Below are 20,400 nucleotides of genomic sequence, written 5' to 3'. Positions count from 1 at the left end.
GCGTGAAGAGACGCCGTCCACACCCGGGCAGCACGGAGGGGCCGTGCAGCAGGTGGAGCGCCGCAAACGAGGCCGCGGCCTCCGCCTTGCCTCGTGACTTGGTCGAGCGCATGGCGCGCTGCAGCTTGCGCTTCTTCTTGTTGACGCAGCGGCCGGGGCGAGACTCGTGCGAGCCGTCCTTGCCGCCGAGCTGCTCGCGCAGCTTGGAGACGGCGCCGCGCGCCTCCTGAAGCTCCTCCTCCTCCGAGTCCTCCCCGTCGCGCGGCGCGTCGTGCGCGCCGAGCAGAAAGTGCAGCGCCGCGATCCGCAGCTTTGGGTGGGGGCAGAAGAGGGCGGAGGCGATGACGTTGACGGTCTTGGCGTCGCGCCAGACCTGCCTGCGGTACAGCTCGATCATCGCGCGCAGCGCGTACTTTGCGCCCACCGAGCTCGGCTCCTGCAGGATGTGGATGACGTGGTTCTGCAGCGCGCGGTTGAGCGGCTGGTCGCGCGCCTTGCGGTTGGCTGTCTTGATGTCGGTCACGACGTAGGCGTACAGCCGCGCGCGCAGCGTCTTGTCGCGGCAGCGGAACAGCCGGAAGCACCGCTGCAGCAGCGCGAGCGGCGGGACCATCCCGCGGTTCCGCAGCAGGACGAGCGCCTGCAGCAGCGCGCGCCGCACGGCGGGCTCGAGGACGTCGTGGCGCTCCTCGAGGAGGCGGCCGAGCCCCTCGGGCAGGTCGGCCATCAGCGACGGAAAGCACGCCGCGATGTGCGAGACGAAGCTCAGCAGCGGCAGAAAGTCGGCCGGGCTGCTCCCCGGCTGCTGCTCGACGAGCGCGAGCAGCGACTGGAAGTGGCGCAGCCGCCGGCCGACCTCCTCGGTGTAGCCATCCGGGTCGCGCCGGACAAGGTTCTGCAGCGTGGCCAGCGAGGGCGCGGCGGCCATGGAGCCAGGGCCAGGGGCAAAAGCTGCCAGCACGTGCCCCCGCACGCACTTCAGTGGCGGCGTGCGTCCATTTCTTTTGTGATAGTACTAGCAAATCCAGTTCGCACCTGTGTCGAGCCTGTCTGCTGTGGGAGTTCTTTTTTTAAATTCTTTTTGTGAGCCGGTGTGTGTGTGCTAGTCCGCGCCAGTCCGCGCCCTTGTCGTGCCAGTTTTTTAAGACCTTTTAAGAAATGAGGAGCTTTGGGGGCTTAAATTGCTATCGCTGAAACGGATGAGATGAGACTCTATCCTTTTCCTCCAAGCCGGTTCCGGAACCGCTCTGAGCGCGTGGGCCTGCCGACACCAAGTAGCTCTTCAAGTTCCGGGGACCAGCTTTGATTCCGAATCCCGTCAGAGATCGTCTGAAAGAACGGTTTGATCACCTGTTCCCAGCCGCCATCCCGGGGACTATCGTAGAATGCGTCACCTTCCGCATCGCTCGCGGGCAGCAAGCTGCTCATAACCAGATCACCCATGCGACCCTCCTGCCGTTGAACGAAGTACATCTTGGTTGTCCCCCGCTCATGGTGAATGTAATGCTCTCTGGGCCGGAACCTGGTCGCGTAGAACTCGACCAGGTCGAGCAGCAGTTGTGCCCTTGCGTTCTCTCCGGAATAGGCCTTCCGCGGCCATACCCTGCTATCAAGCAGAAAGCATAGCACCAAGACCTCTATGTGAAACGAGCGCAGGTCGATCGAGGCGGCGAGGGCCGGCAGGACACACACGTGCAGCGCGGCCTTCAAAAAGCGGACCAGCGGTCCCCATCGCCGCATTGGCGTGCAAATGCACTGCGTCTCTCGCATAGTTGTGATGACGTTAACCATTCCAAGACCGTGGTGACAGTCACGGCGTCGGCTGTCGTGAGCCGTCACGTCCACGTGAAGGTTGGTAGTCAGACTGAACTTTAGCGTAGGGACGCGCGCAGTCAGCTTCTCGTCGTTGATGATGACTTGCCTGATGCCGAGTTGTTGCAAGAGCTCCGCTTCCTTGTTGAACACGAGGTTCCGGAACCGCTGCAGTGTCTCCCGTTCCTCCGAGCTGCCCACGACGACGACATCAATGTCAGACCACTCTGTGTCCGTGCCCTTTTTTCGGGCGCCGTACTCGAGGAGCTCGAATCCTGGAAGAGATTCTTGGACGAGCATCGTCAGCCATAGCAGCGCCCGTTTGTAGATCTGAGTTTGGCGGGCGCAGCTGTCGCTTGGTGAGGGTGTGCGACCCACAAAGTCGAGTTGTTTTGTCATGGTCGATAGCGCCTCCTCGTCGACCTCGTCGATAGTGGCAGATGGCAGAGGAGAAGCTCGTGATGGAGGGAGGGACAAACGAGCGCTCGCCATGCTTCTCTTGGGCCTGTGCTCGAGGACTCTTCACAGACAGCTGTGAAACAGATTGAGAAGAAAATACCTTTGCTGGCCCTGCGTGTGTGTGTGTGTGCCCTGCGCGCTGGTATATGAGAGGTTGAGGTGCGAGCCCTGGAGGCCCCGGTTCACACAAAAGCACAACCCCGGGCCTGTTCACGCAAAAACACAACCCCGACCTCTAAGCAAAGGAGTCTCAGTCAATCGTGTCCGTTTGTTTGTTTGTTTGAGAGAGAGAGAGAGAGAGAGAGAGAGAGAGAGAGAGAGAGAGAGAGAGAGAGAGAGAGAGAGAGAGAGAGAGAGAGAGAGAGAGAGAGAGAGAGAGAGAGAGAGAGAGAGAGAGAGAGAGAGAGAGAGAGAGAGAGAGAGAGAGAGAGAGAGAGAGAGAGAGAGAAGCCAACAAGAAATGTGGCACACACAGTGATTTGGGCTCTTCCTTCCGTTTGAACTGTAAACAAACAGTTTGTCATGCTTGCCCGTAACCGGTTTACCTGCACAAACAGATATCGACATAGCCAATGCATACCTCATCCCATCAGTTACTACAGCTTGCTCTTGACTCCAATGAATGTAATGTCTATAGAGTGAGTTACCGTCAGCTCCAAATCCACCGAAGAGGTTGTCGAGATATCAATCTTGCCAAAACTTTCACGGCAAAGATTAGGTGTGGAAGTTGCAGCGATCTCAACAAGGCACGCACAATCACGGCCGTGGAAAACGCGGATCTTTTCGAACTGCATGACAAGCGAGCTTTTGAGAGAGATTGTTTGTGTTGTTGCTTTTGTGGCCCCAGGCGGAATGATCCAAGTCGTCGTCGCCCGGCGCTGGCTTGCAGCACCATGGCGATGGCGCTAAGAGGTTCCTCTTTTCCGCAACCCCCCCCCGCAAGGCGCGCGCGATACATACAAGGTCCCCAGTCTCCGGACGCGGGACGGCCGTTACGGCTTTATTTACGGCTTTACTCCAACGCCCCAAGCCCAACGACAACGTGGACTTGAATGTCTTGAACCGACAATTAGAGAACTCCCTCCCAGCAAGCGGACTGTATATAAATATGTAGTACCCGTTTCGTCACGTTAGGTGAGGGGAATACTGGGCTGGGTTTTTAGGCATTGTGGGGTTGGCACTCCCATCGACCCTCATGACCTCCTGCGGTCTCTGAGATGGACACCAGTGGGTGTGGGACCACAGCCAGGATACACTCGAAGGCTGGGTAAGCAGTAGAGGTCGATACTCGACGCGTCCCACATGATCTGTGTCGCTGTCGGCACGCTGTCGACAGGACGTCGAGCGACACCGGTGACAGTGCCACCCAGGAGTGGTCGGGCGGTCTCCCGTCATGAGAGAGCCACCATGTGATCCGTATGATGATTCCTGACAACCGCCTCAGTCAACTTTCGTCACAGTTCCCGCTCTGAGAGGAGCTGCGGGTCAGCTCGACAGCTGGAGCTGTGTCGCCGGCGTGCGGCGGCCTGCCTCCGGAGGTGCCTCTGAGGTGGACATTTTTTGGTCACCGTGAGAGAACGCGTTCGAATTTTCACTCCGGAACTTCAACTCCGCACGCGCACCGGCCAGGGCTACAATAGTGCCAGTGAGGCGGAGGCGCGAGTCGGAAGGCCGCGACCGTGATTTGGTCCCTTCGTTTCCCTACAATTGCTGTGAACCCAGCCACGTATGGACAGCGAGCCCGGAACATCACGACCCCGCGCCGAACCCCGATCCCGCGCCCCGATACTGCAACCCAGACAGACAAGAGCTGGCTCTGAGCTACCGCTGCACGCACGCTAGACTGCCACAACGTATCAGACACTCCTCATTCCGAGTACCCATCCACCCTCACGCACAGTTAGTGTTCAGCGCCCACTCATCGACGAACGGATCCGACCCCAGCCCGCCGGTCCCCCTCTCACCTACTAGCCCACCGCCCGTCCCAAGCGCGGAACGTCCCAGTCTGCTCCGCCCCAGCGGCCATCAGCGTCTGCGCCAAGTGGTCGTCGCCATTCTCGGCCGACTCAAAGATCATCGACGCCGGGCGGGGCGGGGTGTGGGAGAGGCTGTGAGCCGCACAAGCAGGTCGACCACGTCGCGACTGGCGTCGGCCGTGTTCTGCACATTCTCGACGAAGTACTGCGGCCCGAGGGAGTACAAGGGATTCTCCTTCAACGGGGTCATGTAGCCAGGCATGGTGAAACGCATGTGCATGGTCTGAGCCGCCTGAAGCGGAGTCAGCTGGGCGGGATCGGACGGCAAGAGCTCCGCTCCGGCAGCGGCGAGTGCCTTCATCGTGCGCAGGGCGCTCTCGTGGCAACTTGCCGCTTCTTCCTGCTCCTGCTCCTCGCTCTTCAGGTACCTCTTCTTGAGATTCCACTTCCAGTAAAAGCGATACAGTTCAGCCAACGTCTCCCCTCCATGGCAGGGCGACCTCGACCTGCCGGATGCCGTCATGGCTGCCAGCGCCAGGGGAGAGACGGTGGTGTTCCGACCATCTGCGCCGCGGATCTCGTACGGCGCGTTCACGTCAGCGCCGTGCGCGATCAGCGCCTCCACGATTGGGAGGGCGGCGTTGCTGGCGGCCAGGGCCAGCGGTGTCATACCCATGTACTGCGTATTCGGATCCACTCCCGTGTCCAGCAGGAGCGAGATCACGTCAGCTGGGAGCAGATAGGAGCAGTCCTGCTCAGTAACGTGCCCCACCAGGGAGGTCTTGATATACCGTTCGACGGCGCCGGTGCACGCTGCCGCGCAGCCGCCGACCGAGATGATGTTCTCGATGTCCTCGCACGAAGTCGGTGGCTCCGAAGTAGGGCATGTCATGCAGGTCGTGTCGAGGCGTCCAGGGGTGGGCGGGGGGGTTGAAGAGCCGAGATTCCCGAACATTAGGAAGAGGAGGGGCATGTTGTTGGACCATTCCAACATGGCGCCCGGGTACATCTGTTGGGCAATGGCCAAATCTGATAAATCTCCTCGCGCGCCAAATCTGAATATCCTTTTGATGTCGACGCCGCGAATCTGATAACCTTGCTCGTGCGCGGGCTGGGCCAAGATGCCAGCCCAAGGCGCTGCCGGATGTTCCTCAAGCAGCTGTTCCAGGTCCGTAGCGATGGGACCTTGCTCGAGCGCCAGCAACAGCTGCTTGGCGAGGGAAGGCGGCGAGGAGGGGGGAGACGGCGGGCCGGGCGCACCGTTAACACTGACATCCTCGCTGCTCGCGCCTTCGCTGGCACTAACGACGTGCGCTGGGCGGAGGTGAGCGACCGAGCCAGCGAGCAGCAAGAGGCCCGCCACTGCCGCCAGGAGGGCGGCGCCGGCACGGGCGCGGGGGCGGAGGCGATCCGCGGGGGTGATCATGGCTGGCCGGGCACAGTCGCGGCGCTGGCTGTCCTTGGTGCGTGTCCTGGACAGCAGAGCTGTGTCCTGGACAGCAAGTGGGGGGGCGAGCGACGCTCCGAGATCGCCCGAGATAGCGCGGCGCGGCCCCGAGATCGCCCGAGATTGCGCGTGTTCGACCGAGATCGCGCGGCGCGGCCCGAGGCGAGGTGGATGGGTTGGGAGCAAGGGGGCGGAAGTGGCCAGTGCGGTAGATCGGTCAGTCGGGGCGCAAGAGGTGGCCTGTGAGCCATCCGGCTTACATTTATTTACTCGCAGAGTGTGGGTAAACGAAAGTACCGTGAGATCGCTTAGCGTTTCTAAGTCTTAAGCGCCAGATGGCGCGGTGGCAGCTCTGTTCGGCTCCACTCGCTCCGCTCGGCTCCACTCGCTCCGCTCGAGCGCCAGACGATAGTACCGCCTCTGTTCGCCCTGTGCATGTCAGGCCAGGCTGCAGCAGGGCACTACCAACGTGCTGCCCTGTTGCAGCCTGACTTTGCCCACTGTGCACAGTCGCCAGAGCGCCACCACCGCCCGGCATCGTGTCACGGCGAGCTCCTTCTGCGCCCGCTCGCGAGGCTCTCGCGCTGGCACACTTTGGCCATCTTCTGCTCGCGTTCGGCGAGCTCTTCTCCGCACTCCTGCCACGGTGCCGTCACCACACACCTTCTGGCTGGCCTGAGCCGCGCGGGGTCGCCGGCGGGGGCAACGCGTCGACCTCTCTCTCTGGTGCACCACGGGCCGCAACGGCCTGCTAGCAGCGTGCGCGAGGAGGGAGGCAGTGTGCCGGCACAGTCGAGCCGGAGCATCGGGTTCTTGATGCTTCTGGGGTCAAGTTTGACCTTATGCGGCCTAATATACAACAACACGTGCTATGCTCTCACCCAGCCTTTTGAGATATGATTCCTCAAAGTCGAATTTTCGTTTACTGGTGACCATGGCTAGTTCCATTTCATTGTGGCACAGCTCGCGTTACAAACCTTGATTTTGACCATTTGCGCACTATTGTACCTCTCGGTGCCTTCCAGAGGCAGCTGCGACCCCGCCGAGTAGACGGCGTCACACAGCAGGTGGCGCGGTGTGACGCCGTCCACTCAGCGGGGTCGCAGCAGCCTCTGCGCGTCCTGGGGAGGTACATTTGTTGCGCGCCGGAGACGACTCGACGCCGCTGAGATCGGAGATCAAGCTCGGACAGGTCGCACGTCGCTCCTTTGACGCCGACGTGACTCACCCGTGCAGATCACATCAGGACACGGTCTCGACGGACGCGCCGCGCGGGGCGCCGCCTCACCGGCCCAAGTGGCGCAGGGCGAGGCGGCGAGAACCGAGCGAGCACGTCCTCGTGAGCCCCGTGGCTCCAACCAGGCCCTTCCTTTTTTGAGCAGGTGTGCCGCCGCGCGAGCGACGCTCCGAGATCGCCCGAGATAGCGCGGCGCGGCCCCGGGATCGCCCGAGATTGCGCGAGATCGCCCGAGATTGCGCGGCGCGGCCCGAGGCGAGTTGGATGGGTTGGGAGCGAGGGGGCGGAAGTGCTCAGTGCGGTAGAGGGTCAGATCGGGGCGCGAGAGGTGGCCTGTGAGCCATCCGGCTTACATTTACCCTGCGTTGTTGAGCCAGGACTCAACATACTCGTTCTGTTGCCATCCCAAACTGTCACTCCCCTCTCTCCCGGCCGGGGGCCGCGGCGGGTGTGCGGCGAGTGTGCGGGATGTCTGTGGGCCCGAGAGCGATATGCCATGTCCGCCTTGCGTTGTTTCATAACATCGAAGGCGAAGGCGGGCGGACCCTTACAGATCACAGATCACAGATCACATCGCAAGCGAAGATCAAAAGAACCAGCCCTCAACAACCCGTCTCCGAATCGCGCTCACCGCTCTCCGCGGGTTTGCGATGGACGCTGCCCCGCTCTTCGGCGGCGGCGGCGGCGCAGCACCAGCCAGCAGCGACGTTGGACCTGCGGCAGCGCTGGTCCTGGCGTCCACGTTTGAACTCGTCGCCGCGGCCTCGCTCTCCTCCACCGCCGGCATCGCCGCCGGCGCTGTCTCCGCAGCGCTCTCCGGCCTGCTGCTCGCGCTGACGCTGGCCGTCAAGCTGCCCACCCCGCTGCCTGCCACGTTTGCGCCCAACGCCACACGCTTCCTCCTCGCCTGGTGGTCGCTCGCCTGCCTCGGCCTCACCTTCACCGGCCCCTTCACCACGCTCGGCAACGGGCACCTCTCGACGTGGGGCGCGCTGTTTGCGAGCGTCGCGGCGGCGCTGCCCTACTCGGGCCACCTGGCGCGCGCCGTCGACCGCTTCGTTCGCCTCGCCAAGGGGGACTTTGGACTCCTCCTCCTCCTCTGCATCGGCTCCGCCGTCGTGGCGCTGCAGGCATTCTGCAGCTACGTGCACAGCCGCTCAGGCGTGGACGCGTGGGCGCTCGCTGTGGGCCTCGTCTCGGCGGCGGGGTGCGGTGGGCTTCTGAGCCAGCCGGGGCTGGCGGCGCAGCAGGCGCGGATCGTCTCGCTGGCGACGGCCGGCTGGTGGACGCAGGGGCTCGTCATCACCTTTCTGCCGCACGATTTCACGAGAACCGTCAACGGCTTCCTCGCTGTCTGGACCTGCATCCTCCTCTCCCTCGTGCTGCTCAACTCGACTGCGGGCGGCGCCGGGGGAGGAGGCGGCGGGGGCGGAGGAGGCGGGCTCGCGCCGGGTCAGCCGCGGGGGGACCTTGCGCATACGCCCTACTCGCTCGCCCCGACGGCCGACAACGCCACCGGGGGCGGGCTGCCCAGCTTTGGGGCGGTGCCGGGGGGGTACCGGAGGAACGACGACGAGCGCGCGCGACTCCAGCCGCAGGCGCACCCGATGCGGCGGTCGGCTGAAGAGAGCACTGTGTGCGTGTTGAGCGCGTCTGCCTGGCGTCTGACCTTAGGCGCACGAGCCGACGGACGCGTACTATGCCGCCGGGGAGGAGTGAGCTCAGAGGAGCGGTGTTTTGGGGGGGGGGGGGCGGCCACGCCCCACGCGCGCGCCGGCGCGATGGGGGGACGACCGGGGCGCGAGAGAAGAAGACCGCAGGGCGGGCGCCGCCCGGCGACCCTATCTCACCCTGCCGAGTGCTCACCTGCGGCACGCGGCGCGTGTGGCCCGGTCGCCACCATGGAGATAGAAATAGGGGTTTTGGCTTTTGCGCGCGGCGTCGTAGTGAACAAAAACAAGAGTACGCTGCGCGGCGCCACACATCTTCGCGTGGGCTACTCCCGCGACGCCGGCTACCGACCCCCCCCGCACCGCGCGCTGGCCGCTGCAGCGCCGCACACGCGAGCGAGCCAGACCTGAGCTGCGACGTGCGGCGACGCGGGCCTGCTGCGAGCATGGCCGACGGGGCGCACGAGAACACACACACCGAGCGGGCTTCACCAGGGGCAGGGCTGCACACAACACCAGGTTTGGCTCGCCCCGCGCACAAACACTTCCGAGCGTAGTGACTTTAGGAGATGCAAAGCACCGAAGCGCGCATTCTTCACGCAACGTCCACGGCTCGGCGAGGGCGAGGGCGACTGCAGAAGGACGCACGCGACAGTGCGCGTCCCCCCAGGCGCTCACGGTGGAGCCCATGGGCTGCGCAAAATCGCCTCGAACGCCTCGAGGTTGCGCTGGCGCGCCACGCCATCCGGGCCGCAGCCGTAGAGGTTTTGAGCGGCAGCGCTTGTAGGCCAGAGCCCCGTCCACCGCCTCGAACCAGCGCTGCGAAGGTTGCGCATACCTGCGGGCGGGAGGCGGAGGACGGCGGTGGCGGGTGAGAAGGCGGCCTCGCCGATGGTGGCGGTGGTTGGCACGGTGACGCGGGCGAGGGAGGTGCTGCACCGAAGAAGGCGAAGCTGTTGATGGAGGCGAGGCCGGCGGGCTTACAAGTTGTGCGGACGAAGGCGGCTCAGCCGCGGAAGGCGGCGTTGCTTGCCGATGGAGGTGAGGCTGTCGGGCAGCGTGACGGAGGTGAGGGCGGAGCAGCCGCAGAAGACCGTCACTGGGCGAAGAGGCTGGCGGGGAGGGTGAGGGAGGTGAGGGAGGAGCCGCTTCGAAGGCCCGGTCCGGCTTCTTGTGCCTTTTTGTTGGTCGACCCTGCGCGCGCGTCGGTCTGTCCCACGACGGCCTGCCGCCCACGTCGAAACCCTCGGGGCGCGGTGCTCGGCCTCCCCACGCCTCTGTTTTCGCGGGAGGAGTCGGCGAGTCCAAAGGTGAGTCGGCAGCGGACACACATGGGCGGCGCTGGTGCTCGCTGTATGTGGCGGTGACCGATGTGGGAGAGCGGTGCGGCTGTGTCGCCTCGCGCGCGTCTCCTTCTGTTTTTGCCACAAGCGGGGTGGTGAAATCCGGGGCGAGGTCCAATCGGCGGGCGCTTCATCCGGTATTCTTGCGCTTGGGGCAAAGTCGTAACGAATGATCTCCAGAGACGTGCGACTATTGCTGGTTGAAAACTACTCCATGAACCCGGCAGGGAGCCTAAGGGCACCTGTTAATGTTTAGACGTAAATTTCTTCGTCGGGGTCGGGGTCGGGGCTTCGGGGGTCGGGGGTCGGGGGGCCGGGGTCGGGGGCGGGGGCCGGGGGCCGGGGCCGGGGGTCGGGGGTCGGGGGGTCGGGGGATCGGGGCGGGGTCGGGGGGTCGGGGGGGGGGGTCGGGGGATCGGGGCACGGGGGGTCGGGGGGTCGGGGGGGGCATCATCGGGGGTCCCATTCTAAACGGCCGCGCGAGAATGTCCTTCGCTCCGGCTCCTCTCCCGGAAGACGCGCGCCGGCCTGGGGGACTCGCTTGCGATCCCGTTCCAGCCAGAGGCCGCGTGAGGCGTGTGGGACGGTGCACGCTGGGGCTCGGCCCCAAGTGCGCTGGCCTCGCGTCTCGAGGGGAGGGCGGCTCGTAACTGAGGTCCGCCTGCGGAGACAGTCGTCCTCCCCTCCCTCCGACGTCCTCTACGAGGGGGGGACTCCGAACGGCCGAGCGTGCCCTCGCATGCCGGACAACTAGGTAGGTCATAGACTCCCCCCCTCTCCGAGGGCAGAGGCTGCCGCCTCTCGGATACTCGGCCATTCCCACGGCCAGGCCATCCTTATTGGATAGACGAGCGGCCCACCTCCAACGGGGCGGTCTGCATCACGGGGGGTGACATCCTGCCTCCCGGCACGCCGGGAGGAGGTGGGTGCTCCGCCGCCGACCGCCCTCTCCACCACCCTCGCCCAGGGATCTACAACGCTGTCTTAAGGTTCGACCTGTGGGCTCTGCCTGCGCTCGGCACCGGGCACCGCCTCGGTATACAAAATGCGCCTGCGGGCGGACCCTCACAGATCACAGATCACAGATCACGGCCTGGGGCTGGGCCCGACCCACCGGGTGCCACGCGGTTGGCACGAGCACGCTCTTTTAGATAGAGGTACACTTATGTCACCGAAGAAATGTTCCCTCTCTCTCCTCCGGCCCGCGGATTTTTTTCTTTGAAGCCGGTTTCTATCAAGCCCCGCACCCAGGCCGGATCGTGCTTGGGGACGGAAAGCGTCCCATTAAGAAACCCTACCAAGCGATTCCCGCACAAATCTAAGAAACCACGGCGCGCCGCACGAGGCCCATCTGCGCTCGCACACGCGGCGCGGATGAAGTCTTTTGCGACGGGCGACGCGGTGCGCCACCGCAAGGCGCTGCTCGACGCGCCGTCGCCCGCCGCGTCGCTGGGCTACTTTCACGCGCTATTGTGGCAAGAGCAACACACTCTGGTGGAGTGGGCTCGCCTGGCGCAGCGCCCGTCGCGCGCCGTCGACCGCGCGGATAACGCCCCCAGTACGCCGCGTATGTTAAGGCGAAGGCCAAGACGGCGTCACAGGAGGAGCTGAAGGCGCTGGTCACGGAGTGGGCGTACGGCATGTCCTTCTTTGAGCGCTGGCAGGAGCGGGGCGTGCGATCCGTCGCGCAGCTGAACGCGGGCCTGCGGAGCATCTGCGCGTGCCGCGCCCCGGCCTGCCGATCGGGCTGCACGGCTAATCAGGCCAAGCTGGATTGGCTGCGAGAGCAGAACGAGATGCGCACGCGCGGGTTGCAGTGGGCCGAGTTCGCGGCGCGCTGGTCTTCCAGCACGGACGAGTACGTCGGCACCGTCGAGGAGCTCACAGGCCACCTCAAGGAGCTGATCGAGCACGAGCGCGACCTGCGCGAGAGGGACGAGCTCCCCGACGTGGCGCCGCCGCCCGTCGTCAGGCGTAAGACCTTTCAAGCAGCTCGGCACGCCCACTGCACAGGCCGAGGTGCTGATGGCGGCGCGCGAGGAGCTCACGCCCAATGAGCTGCGCGAGGCGGCCGAGGACGAGCGCGACCGGCTGGAGGAGGCGGGCGAGATCGACCACGTCGCCGACGCGCAGCCCGAGCGCCCTCCAGATTTTGCCAGCTTGCTCAACGTCCACCTCGAGGTGCGCTGGCCGTATCGCGTGCCGAACCAGGCGAAGAAGCGCGGCTACAAGACCCACTACATCTGGGCGGAGGGCGAGGTGGTCGAGATTGCCGACGGCCTCTGGGGGGAGGCGGGGGCCCCGGAGGCACCGTGCGCCGCGCCGCAGTGTGCGGAAACGGGGCCCGGCTCTACTAGTCTCTACTAGCACCGACTTCCCGATTAAGCTAGGTTAATCAGAGGGCAGATTTGGAGAGATCTCGAGGAGTACATACAGATAGACCCTCTAACCATCAGAAAACTCCGACCTGATCGGTCGTACTGACCGCCGACAGATCACTCCAGACAGCAGACAGGCCGACGTCTGCACGCGGCCGGCCGGGCGAGAGGCTTGACACGATCCGACCCTGCGACCCTGACGCTGCTGCTCTAGCTATCAGACATGCACTACTGACTGCTGCCACAATGTGCGACCGGTGCTGACCCACTTGGCGGCCTTCCCGGTCAGTGGTGAGGCGCAGTTCAGAGCTGTCGATGGCGCGATGCCGCACTGGTCCCACATCGGTGACACGAGACCACCACGTTTGCCGGTCCAAGAGAGAGTTACCGGCGCTGTCGTGAGAAGGTGCATGGTCCCTCTTGACTGCCCATGCGCGCGAGGCTGTGTAGGCATAGCCTCGAGAGTGCCAGCAGCCAATCCGAGGCAGTTTCCCCAGTTTGTGACGCGCATTGCGTCAGAAGCGTGCACACGCTGGAAGGACACCTTCCTACTGGCCGTACGATCAGGTCGTCACTGAATGCTGGAGTGCCGCGAGCTATGCAGGTGATCAATTGTGCATCATGGCACGGTCAGCAGCGCCGACAGGCTGTCGCAAGGCGTGATAGCATGGTCGCAATACGCGAAATTCTCATGAAGTGAAAAATCGCGGGAAAAAATCTCGAAAAATCGGCGCCTGCGGCGCGCGCGTGCGGCGGGCCATGGGACCCCATCTCCTCTCCGCATGGGTATCCCCTAGGGGCCCCGCCTCCCCCCAGAGCCGACGGCACGACTACGAAGCGCACGCCGCAGTGCAAGACGGTCCTTGCGTGGGGCGCGGTGCGGATCAAGTGGCCGAAGGACAGCCGCTACGACGAGGATGAGTCGTTCACCTGGACCGTCCTGGTGGAGGACTCGTGGCGCAAGGAGAAGCACCTCGGCTGGCGCTTCGCCAAGCCGGAGCTGGCGCGGCGCGGCGCGGCGGCACGCGCGGCAAAGCGCGCACGGGCTGACATCTCGTAGTGGGCGGTGCGCCACGGTGGGGTCGCGGTAGGGGGTGCTCACACTGCGCGGCCGCTGCCAGAGCGCGAAATTTCGCGACTTCGTGCTCGTGTATCTTTAATCAGAGACATGTCTGGAGGATAAAGAGTATAGCAGTGTGATCCCAGGCATTAGTACAGTCATTGCAGTGCGCTTTGTGGTTGTTCCGGGCATATTTTCATCTGGCTAGTTCCATTTCACTGTGGCACAGCTCGCGTTACAAAACCTTGATTTTGACCATTTGCGCACTATTGTACCTCTCGGTGCCTTCCAGAGGCACCTGCGACCCCGCCGAGTGGACGGGCGCACACAGCAGGGGGCGCGGTGTGCGCCCGTCCACTCGGCGGGGTCGCAGCTGACTCTGCGCGTCCTGGGGAGGTACATTTGTTGCGCACCGGAGACGACTCGACGCCGCTGAGATCGGAGATCAAGCTCTGACGGGTCACACGTCGCTCCTTTGACGCCGACGTGACTCACCCGTGCAGAGCGCATCAGGACACGGTCTCGACGCGCTCGGTACGACGCCTGCGACCCGTCTCGGGTCAGGTGGCTTGACGCTCATCGCGCCTGCCAGCGCTGCCGTGCAGGCTGCCACGACGAGGTCGAGCACGCTTCTATACGCTCGCCGAGCCTTTCTTTCCATCCCATTAGGCAGCCTGGGAACGGTGACGGTCAGAGGCAAAGCCTACGAGGGGTGGTGGAACCACATGTCACGGCTACTGCCGGCTCGACCCCACGATAGCCTCCGAAGGCTGACTTTGAGGCACCATCATCGGACGATGTCGACGAGTTGGGTCGCTATCGCGGTAGCCAGATGACCTTCCATGCTAGTACCATCGGCTAGGGCCGCAGGAAGCGCGGGGGAGGGCGCTGGGAGCAACACGGAGCTCCGTTGGACGTTTTCAAGATTAGCGTGTCAGAGTGAAATGGAACTAGCCTCTGACCCCTCTGGCCTACCATTGGGCTCTAGCGCACGAAACGCAAACGCACAAGATGCGCTAGCGAGCGCGCGTGTTAGCGGTGTACGATTTACGCCCACCTCAACTGTGTGAGATACATAGTGTGAGATACATAACGAAACTTGATCCCCCCCCCCCCCCCCCCCCAGACGTGAGGAGACGACAGACGGTCTACGGTCACGCACGCTGGTCACCTCGACCTTCTTCGGCAGCAGCTGGTCCTGCTCGCCGCTGTGGCCCAGCTGGCCAAAGCCTCCATTGCCCCAGCTCCACACAGCGCCATCAGCGGTGGGCGCGAGGCTATGCATAACTCCAGCCGACACAGCGACGACGCGACGACCAGCAAAGGCCTCGAGCTTCTTCGGCAGCAGCTGGTCCTGCTCGCCGCCGTGGCCCAGCTGGCCGTGGCCTCCCAAGCCCCAGCTCCAGAGCCTGCCGCCGCCGGTGAGGGCGAAGCTGTGGATGCCTCCAGCCGACACAGCAACGACGCTTTGGCCAGCCATCGCCTCGACCTTCTTGGGCAGCAGCTGATCCTGCTGGTCGCCGTGGCCCAACCGGCCAAAGGCTCCATAGCCCCAGCTCCAGCCAACACAGCGTTGCCCGCCTCCCGCCGACACAGCGACGATGTGTTGCCCCGCCAACACCTCGATCATCTTCGGCAGCAGCTGGTTGTGCCCGTCGCCGTGGCCCAGCTGGCCAGAGGCTCCCCAGCCCCAGCTCCAGACACCACCGTCGGCGGTGATGGCGAGGCTGTAACCATCTCCAGCCGACACAGCGACGACGCGCTGGCCAGCCATCGCCTCGATCTTCTTGGGCAGCAGCTGGTACTGCTCATCGCCATGGCCCAGCTGGCCAGCGTAGCCACCGCCCCAGCTCCAGACGGCTTCGTCGGCGGTGATGGCGAGGCTGTGAGCCCCTCCAGCCGCCGCGGCAATGACGGTCTGGCCCGCCAAGGCCTCCACCTTCTTCGGCTGCAGCTGGTTGTGGCCGTCGCCGTGGCCCAGCTGGCCTTGCCATCCCAAGCCCCAGCTCCAGACGGCGCCGTCGGCGGTGAGGACGAGGCTGTGGCCATACCCAGCCGACACGCTCACGGCGCGCTCGCCGCCCAGCGTCGAGGGGAGGCGGGTTGGCGTGTTGAACCGCGTCACCCCCTCGCCGTGACCGAGGAGCCCTGGAACCTCCACTTCGTCGTCCTCGTCCTCCTCCTCGCCCTCCGCTACCTCACTGCCGCACGACGAGAGCCGCCCCTCGCCGTCGATGAAGAGGCTGTGCCGACTGCCTGCGGCCACCCTCGCCGGCGGGTTGGCCTCGCGCAGAAGCGCCGAATAGCACAGCCACCGCATGGCGCAGCTCTCGCCCTCGGGCTGCGCCGGCAGCTCGTAGCCGCGCTCTTGCGCCCGCAAGCGGATGCCCTCCCTAGCGAGCGAGGCGTGGAAGAGACGGGAGACGGCCGCGACGCGAGCGATGTCGACGGCCTCGCAGCGAGAGACGACGCGCACGAGGAGGTCCGTGGGGAGGTCGAGGAGGCGGGCGGGCGGCGGCGTGCTCGGCAAGGGAGCGGCGGGGGCGGCGGGGGCGAGGCGGCGCGAGCGGCGACGCGAGCGGCGCGGCGGGGTGGACATCGCGAGAAAAAGAATTTTAACCCGGATAAAAGAATTTTTACACGCGTGTCCGTTGTATTTATTTATTTATACACGCAACTCCATCGCGAGAAAAGATTTTTTCTCTCTCTTCGTCCCCCTCCCCCCCCCCCCCTCTTCTCTCTCTTCGTCCTGTCTCTTCGTCCTCTCTCTTCGTCCCTCTTTTCTTCGTCCCCTCTCCCTTCTCTCCTCTCTCTTCGTCCCTCTCTCTCCTCGTCGACTCTCTTCGTCCCTCTCTCTCCTCGTCGACTCTCTTCTCGGCCTCCACGCCTCTGTTTTCGCGGGAGGAGTCGGCGAGTCCGATGGCTAGACGAGCGGCCTACCTCCAACGGGGCGGTCTGGATCACGGGGGGTGACCAACGGCCAGGCCGCTCGCTTAAGGCTGATTGGCTAGACGAGCGGCCTACCTCCAACGGGGCGGTCTGGATCACGGGGGGTGACATCCTGCCTCCCGGCACGCCGGGAGGAGGTGGGTGCTCCGCCGCCGGACCGCCCTCTCCACCACCCTCGCCCAGGGATCTACAACGCTGTCTTAAGGTCCGACCTGTGGGCTCTGCCTGCGCTCGGCACCCTCGGTATACAAAATGCGCCTGCGGGCGGACCCTCACAGATCACAGATCACAGATCACGGCCTGGGCCCGACCCACCGGGTGCCACGCGGTTGGCACGAGCACGATCATGTAGATAGAGGTATATGGCAGCCTGTCCGGACTGTGCACGGAAAACATGAAATTCTTGGAGCACTTGGAGTGCAGTCATCAACCGCACATCCAGGGGCCAGGGAGCTGAGAAGCGCATCCAGCGGGCCGGATGATTGGCATCGGGTTGCGGGCAAGAGAGCCCTAGCCCTGGGGGTGCGCGTTCGCAGGGAAAGGGCCGTAAAGTAAACACAGGTCTCCGAGGGTTAGTACCGCGCTCCAGGTTTTCCCTAGCAGCAGAACGCCCCCTCTACTCGGAGCTAGTAACACCAATTTTCATATTTTATTTTTTGCTTACGTCGTGGGCGGAGTCCGACGTCCCTGGGGCTTGACCTAGGGCTTGACGGAGTGTGTGTGTCTGAGAGATAGAGATAGAGCAGTGTTGTGTGTGTGTATGTGTGTGTGTGTGTGTGTGTGTGTGTGTGTGGTGTGTGTGTGTGTGTGGTGTGGTGACGTGTGTGGTGTGTGTGTTTGTGTGTGGTGTGTGTGTGGGACGTGTGTGGTGTGGGGTGTGTTTCTGTTTGCGTGGGGCGTGCGCCCCCTCAATCTCCCTCGGACCTTATTTCCACCCCCGGCTAGCTAAAAGGACGGTCCAAGGGGTCGAATAATTGCGTGAGGGCTCCGGCACCGCACAGCCTGCGTACTCGCTGACCCGCAAAGACATCACCTCAGATATTCAAACACGTCCGTCGCCGCCAGGGACAGGCAAGACGGGGGCCGGGGCAGCGATCGCCGATTCCACACTGACCGGCACTTAACCGGTGACGTCGATCTCGCCCCCCCGCTCCCAGCCGGTCTTACTACTACTGGGTAGCACATTTTGGGCTTTTTGGCCAAAATCGACCACAACAAATCCGTAGGGTCGCTCAACGGCACCCCCGCGCGGTGCCGAGCGGCCCAGGGCCGCCGGCCAAGGGACCAAACTGGACGGGGCCGTGACCGGTTTGTAGTAGTCTAACCCCCACAAGCGAGCGCTATGGGCGTGCACGCAAGGGGTCACGCGCAAGCAAGAGCGAGCAAACAACTGGGAAGTTCACAGCTGAGCTTACCCAGAGCGGAACGCCGTTCTCACCCAAAACGATTTCTGACCTCTCCCGTGGCCCCGGCGGGCCCCGGCGCGGAGGTCCCCCGGCGCGGCGCTCCACATCCGCACTTCGCGAGCTTCTACGGGAGTTCACGCGGCCTTTCCGCCTCGCTCGTGAGGCATACACACCCCAGAGACAGGCCGTACCGCAGCGTCGCAGAGTGCAGCAAAGCCGGTTCAAAGCCCTAGTCTGACGATTCTTTTGCGGTATCTTGATGTATCTCTCCATATCTGACCGTATCCCGCCATATCCCGCCATATCCCGCCATATCCCGCGATATCCCGCAATATCCCGCCGTATCCTGCCCTCCTCTCCGCGCTCCGCCTCCGAGCAAAAAAGGAAACTTTGAAAAGGGGACAATTTCTTTGAAGAAGGCACACGAGCCCTGAGCCTGACACACGAGCTGACACATGCACCCGCTAACACATGTCGGCGCAGCGCGCTCGCGTGCCCTCGGTCGTGAATACACATCGTCCAGACCGGGATGTTCAACACACACCGGGGTCCCGCAGCCCCCTCCCCTGGGGGCGAATCGAATGCCCACTACTACATTTCTCCAAAAGGTGTCGAAAATGCTAAGTTCTCTGTGCTGCCTCGGCTCCGTCTAGGTCTACGGCGCTGCACCTGCAGACCGACTCCACATACGGCTTTACGTCATAGCGTACATCTAGACACTCCCCGTGAAACTGTCATTTTTACGTATTGCTCACACACTCGCTCGGCTTCGGCGGGATCATGCAGGGTCAAAGTGTGCGCTACCGCAACACAAGACAAGCTCCGCAAGCGGCCATCCCGTGTACGTCAGTAGCTGCAGACACGGCGCAGTCATGCAGTTCTCGCGCTCCCGTCGTACAGCGCAACCCCCCGTCAACACGGCAAGCGACGTACCGCGCCTCATTCATCTGGGGCGCACGGCCAGTCCTGCTTCTCACGAAGCTACCACTCCCCGCGAAGCTGGTACTCCACAGCTGGTAGCGAGCGCCCGCTCAGGGCTGGCAGGGCCTCGCGCGCAAGCGCCTTGCGGCTCTCACCGCCCGCCGCGTCCGCCACCGCCGCGCGGAGGATGCCACGCTCTGCCGCAGTCCAGCGCGTGCCAGACGAGACGAGAATGCGTGACGACCGCTCCGCCTCCGCCTCCGCCTCCGCCCTCGCCGCCTCCTCCTCCTCCTCGTGCGCCCGCGCCGCCGGCAGCAGCCCGCCGAGCGCCGCCTCTCGCGCCGTCGCGATGGCGCCGAACTCGTAAGTCGCCGTGCCCTCCGCCTTGAGCCGCTCCGCCAGCGGGAGCATCAGCCGGTGCTCCCGCTCCGCCATCGCGGGCGCGTCGCACCCCGCGGCGAATGATCCCGACCGGCCGATGTCGGGGTCGGCGGCCGCGCCGGCATCGGGCAGCCAGAGCGCCACCACGTCGCGCGGCATGACCGCCTCACCGCGCGCGCGCAGCAGGCCGCCGACCTGCTTGAGCACCTTGGGCGCGGCGCCCTCGACGTAGTGCTGGTAGATGCCGTTGACGAGGCGGCGGAAGATCCTGCGACGGCGCAGGGGTCGCGTCGGCGTGTGGAGGGGGCGTGCGCTGCGGGGAGGGCGGCAGGAGGGCGGGCGGGGGGAGGGCGGGGCTTGGGGAGGCGGGGGAAGGGGGGGTGCGCGCACAGTGCCGAGCCGGCGGCGTGCTGGCCGATGCACGCGCGGTGGCCGGAGCCTGGGGGAGCGAGGCTGCTGCCCTGCCCGCCAAAGGGGATGAAGCCGGTGAGCATCGGCACCGCGCCCGCCTGTCACCGTCGGCGGGCGGCTCATGAAGAGGGGGCGGCGGTGCGGGGGGGGGGGCGAAGGGCGGCCTGCAGGGTGAAGAGCAGCGTTGCGGCGACGCCCGGCCGCTCCAGGTGGTCGTGGTGCGGGGAGAGCTTCGGCGCCGCGCCCCCCTCCTCGAGGAGGAGGTCCTGCGGGGGGGGAAGGGGCTCCCGCGTCAGCTGGCGGCCCGGCGCTGCGGGGGCCGCGGCGGACGTGCCTCGAAGCGGTAGCGGACGAGCGACGCGCGGACCACGCCCGTCTCGCCATCGCGCTCGAAGAGGGTCTCCAAGTCCGACTCGAGCCCGACCTTCTCGATGAGCGGCCGCAGCGCGCGCAGCACCTGTGACGGCGGGGGCGTCAGAAACTGGGCCCAGAACGTGCGCCTGGGCAGTTGAGAGCCACCGTTTGCGACTCGGGTGCGCGCCCGGGGAGATTGGCGTGGGGCGGTGCGGGGGCGGGGGCGGGGGCGGAGACGCGGGCGGGGGCGGGGGCTGGGGAGGGGGGAAGGGGCGGGGTGTTGGGTCTGGCACCTCCGCGAAGGAGGGCGAGGAGCACGTCAAAAAGGAGGAGAGGTGGCAGCCCTTGTCCAGGCCGGGTGTTGTCGGCAAAGTGCTCCGCGAAGATGCGCTTCAGGGCCCCGACGTCGACATCGAGCGCCGACGCGTCAAAGGCGACGGGCACGCCGGCGTGCTCCAGGCGCCGCTCGGTAGCGTGCTCCGCCGCCGCGCGCGTGGCGGCCACCATCGCCAGCTTGTCGGGGCGCCTTGGCTCCTGCTGCTGCCGCCTGCCACGCGGGAGGGGACGGGCGGGCTGGGCCTCCCCCCCCCCCCCCC

The 20,400-nt window shown here is 64.9% G+C and overlaps 6 protein-coding genes across 6 annotated transcripts in view; 1 reads left to right on the top strand and 5 right to left on the bottom strand.

The window, feature by feature from the left end:
- EMIHUDRAFT_458955 (hypothetical protein) overlaps nucleotides 1–928 on the bottom strand; it is a gene marked incomplete at its 5' end in the record, with an annotated part of 4,333 nt that extends 3,405 nt beyond the window's left edge. The window contains one exon of the mRNA XM_005769972.1: nucleotides 24–928. Coding sequence (XP_005770029.1) covers nucleotides 24–928 — 905 coding nt within the window. The remainder of the gene's footprint in view (nucleotides 1–23) is intronic.
- A 284-nt stretch (nucleotides 929–1,212) lies between these two features.
- EMIHUDRAFT_243949 (hypothetical protein) lies at nucleotides 1,213–3,065 on the bottom strand (the record flags this gene model as incomplete). The annotated part of the gene is made up of 4 exons (XM_005769971.1): nucleotides 1,213–1,704; nucleotides 1,846–2,087; nucleotides 2,236–2,317; nucleotides 2,919–3,065. The coding sequence occupies 4 exons, from the start codon at nucleotides 3,063–3,065 to the stop codon at nucleotides 1,213–1,215; spliced, it is 963 nt and encodes a 320-aa protein (XP_005770028.1).
- A 260-nt stretch (nucleotides 3,066–3,325) lies between these two features.
- Nucleotides 3,326–5,139, bottom strand: EMIHUDRAFT_458954 (hypothetical protein; the record flags this gene model as incomplete). Its single annotated transcript, XM_005769970.1, has 4 exons — nucleotides 3,326–3,416; nucleotides 4,002–4,303; nucleotides 4,393–4,730; nucleotides 4,809–5,139. The coding sequence occupies 3 exons, from the start codon at nucleotides 5,137–5,139 to the stop codon at nucleotides 4,232–4,234; spliced, it is 741 nt and encodes a 246-aa protein (XP_005770027.1). The 3' UTR covers nucleotides 3,326–3,416; nucleotides 4,002–4,231.
- A 2,442-nt stretch (nucleotides 5,140–7,581) lies between these two features.
- On the top strand, nucleotides 7,582–8,650 carry EMIHUDRAFT_118498 (hypothetical protein; the record flags this gene model as incomplete). Its single annotated transcript, XM_005769969.1, has 2 exons — nucleotides 7,582–8,475; nucleotides 8,606–8,650. 2 exons carry the CDS (start codon nucleotides 7,582–7,584, stop codon nucleotides 8,648–8,650), a joined length of 939 nt encoding a protein of 312 aa, XP_005770026.1.
- A 388-nt stretch (nucleotides 8,651–9,038) lies between these two features.
- Nucleotides 9,039–10,005, bottom strand: EMIHUDRAFT_445187 (hypothetical protein; the record flags this gene model as incomplete). The annotated part of the gene is made up of 2 exons (XM_005769968.1): nucleotides 9,039–9,439; nucleotides 9,541–10,005. A coding segment is annotated over one exon (424 nt), but the record flags the coding sequence as incomplete, so codon positions are not given.
- Nucleotides 10,006–18,768: 8,763 nt separating this feature from the next.
- EMIHUDRAFT_458953 (hypothetical protein) lies at nucleotides 18,769–20,366 on the bottom strand (the record flags this gene model as incomplete). The annotated part of the gene is made up of 6 exons (XM_005769967.1): nucleotides 20,098–20,366; nucleotides 19,818–19,978; nucleotides 19,615–19,716; nucleotides 19,430–19,548; nucleotides 19,020–19,307; nucleotides 18,769–18,799 (listed from the first exon to the last, which is right to left on the bottom strand). The coding sequence occupies exons 1-6, from the start codon at nucleotides 20,309–20,311 to the stop codon at nucleotides 18,769–18,771; spliced, it is 915 nt and encodes a 304-aa protein (XP_005770024.1). The 5' UTR covers nucleotides 20,312–20,366.
- Nucleotides 20,367–20,400: the final 34 nt, after the last annotated feature.

This window comes from Emiliania huxleyi (genome assembly GCF_000372725.1).
Source record: "Emiliania huxleyi CCMP1516 unplaced genomic scaffold EMIHUscaffold_404, whole genome shotgun sequence".
NCBI classification, from domain to species: domain Eukaryota; phylum Haptophyta; order Isochrysidales; family Noelaerhabdaceae; genus Emiliania; species Emiliania huxleyi.
Note: the sequence above shows the minus strand (reverse complement) of the source record. Positions and strands in the feature narration are given on the sequence as shown.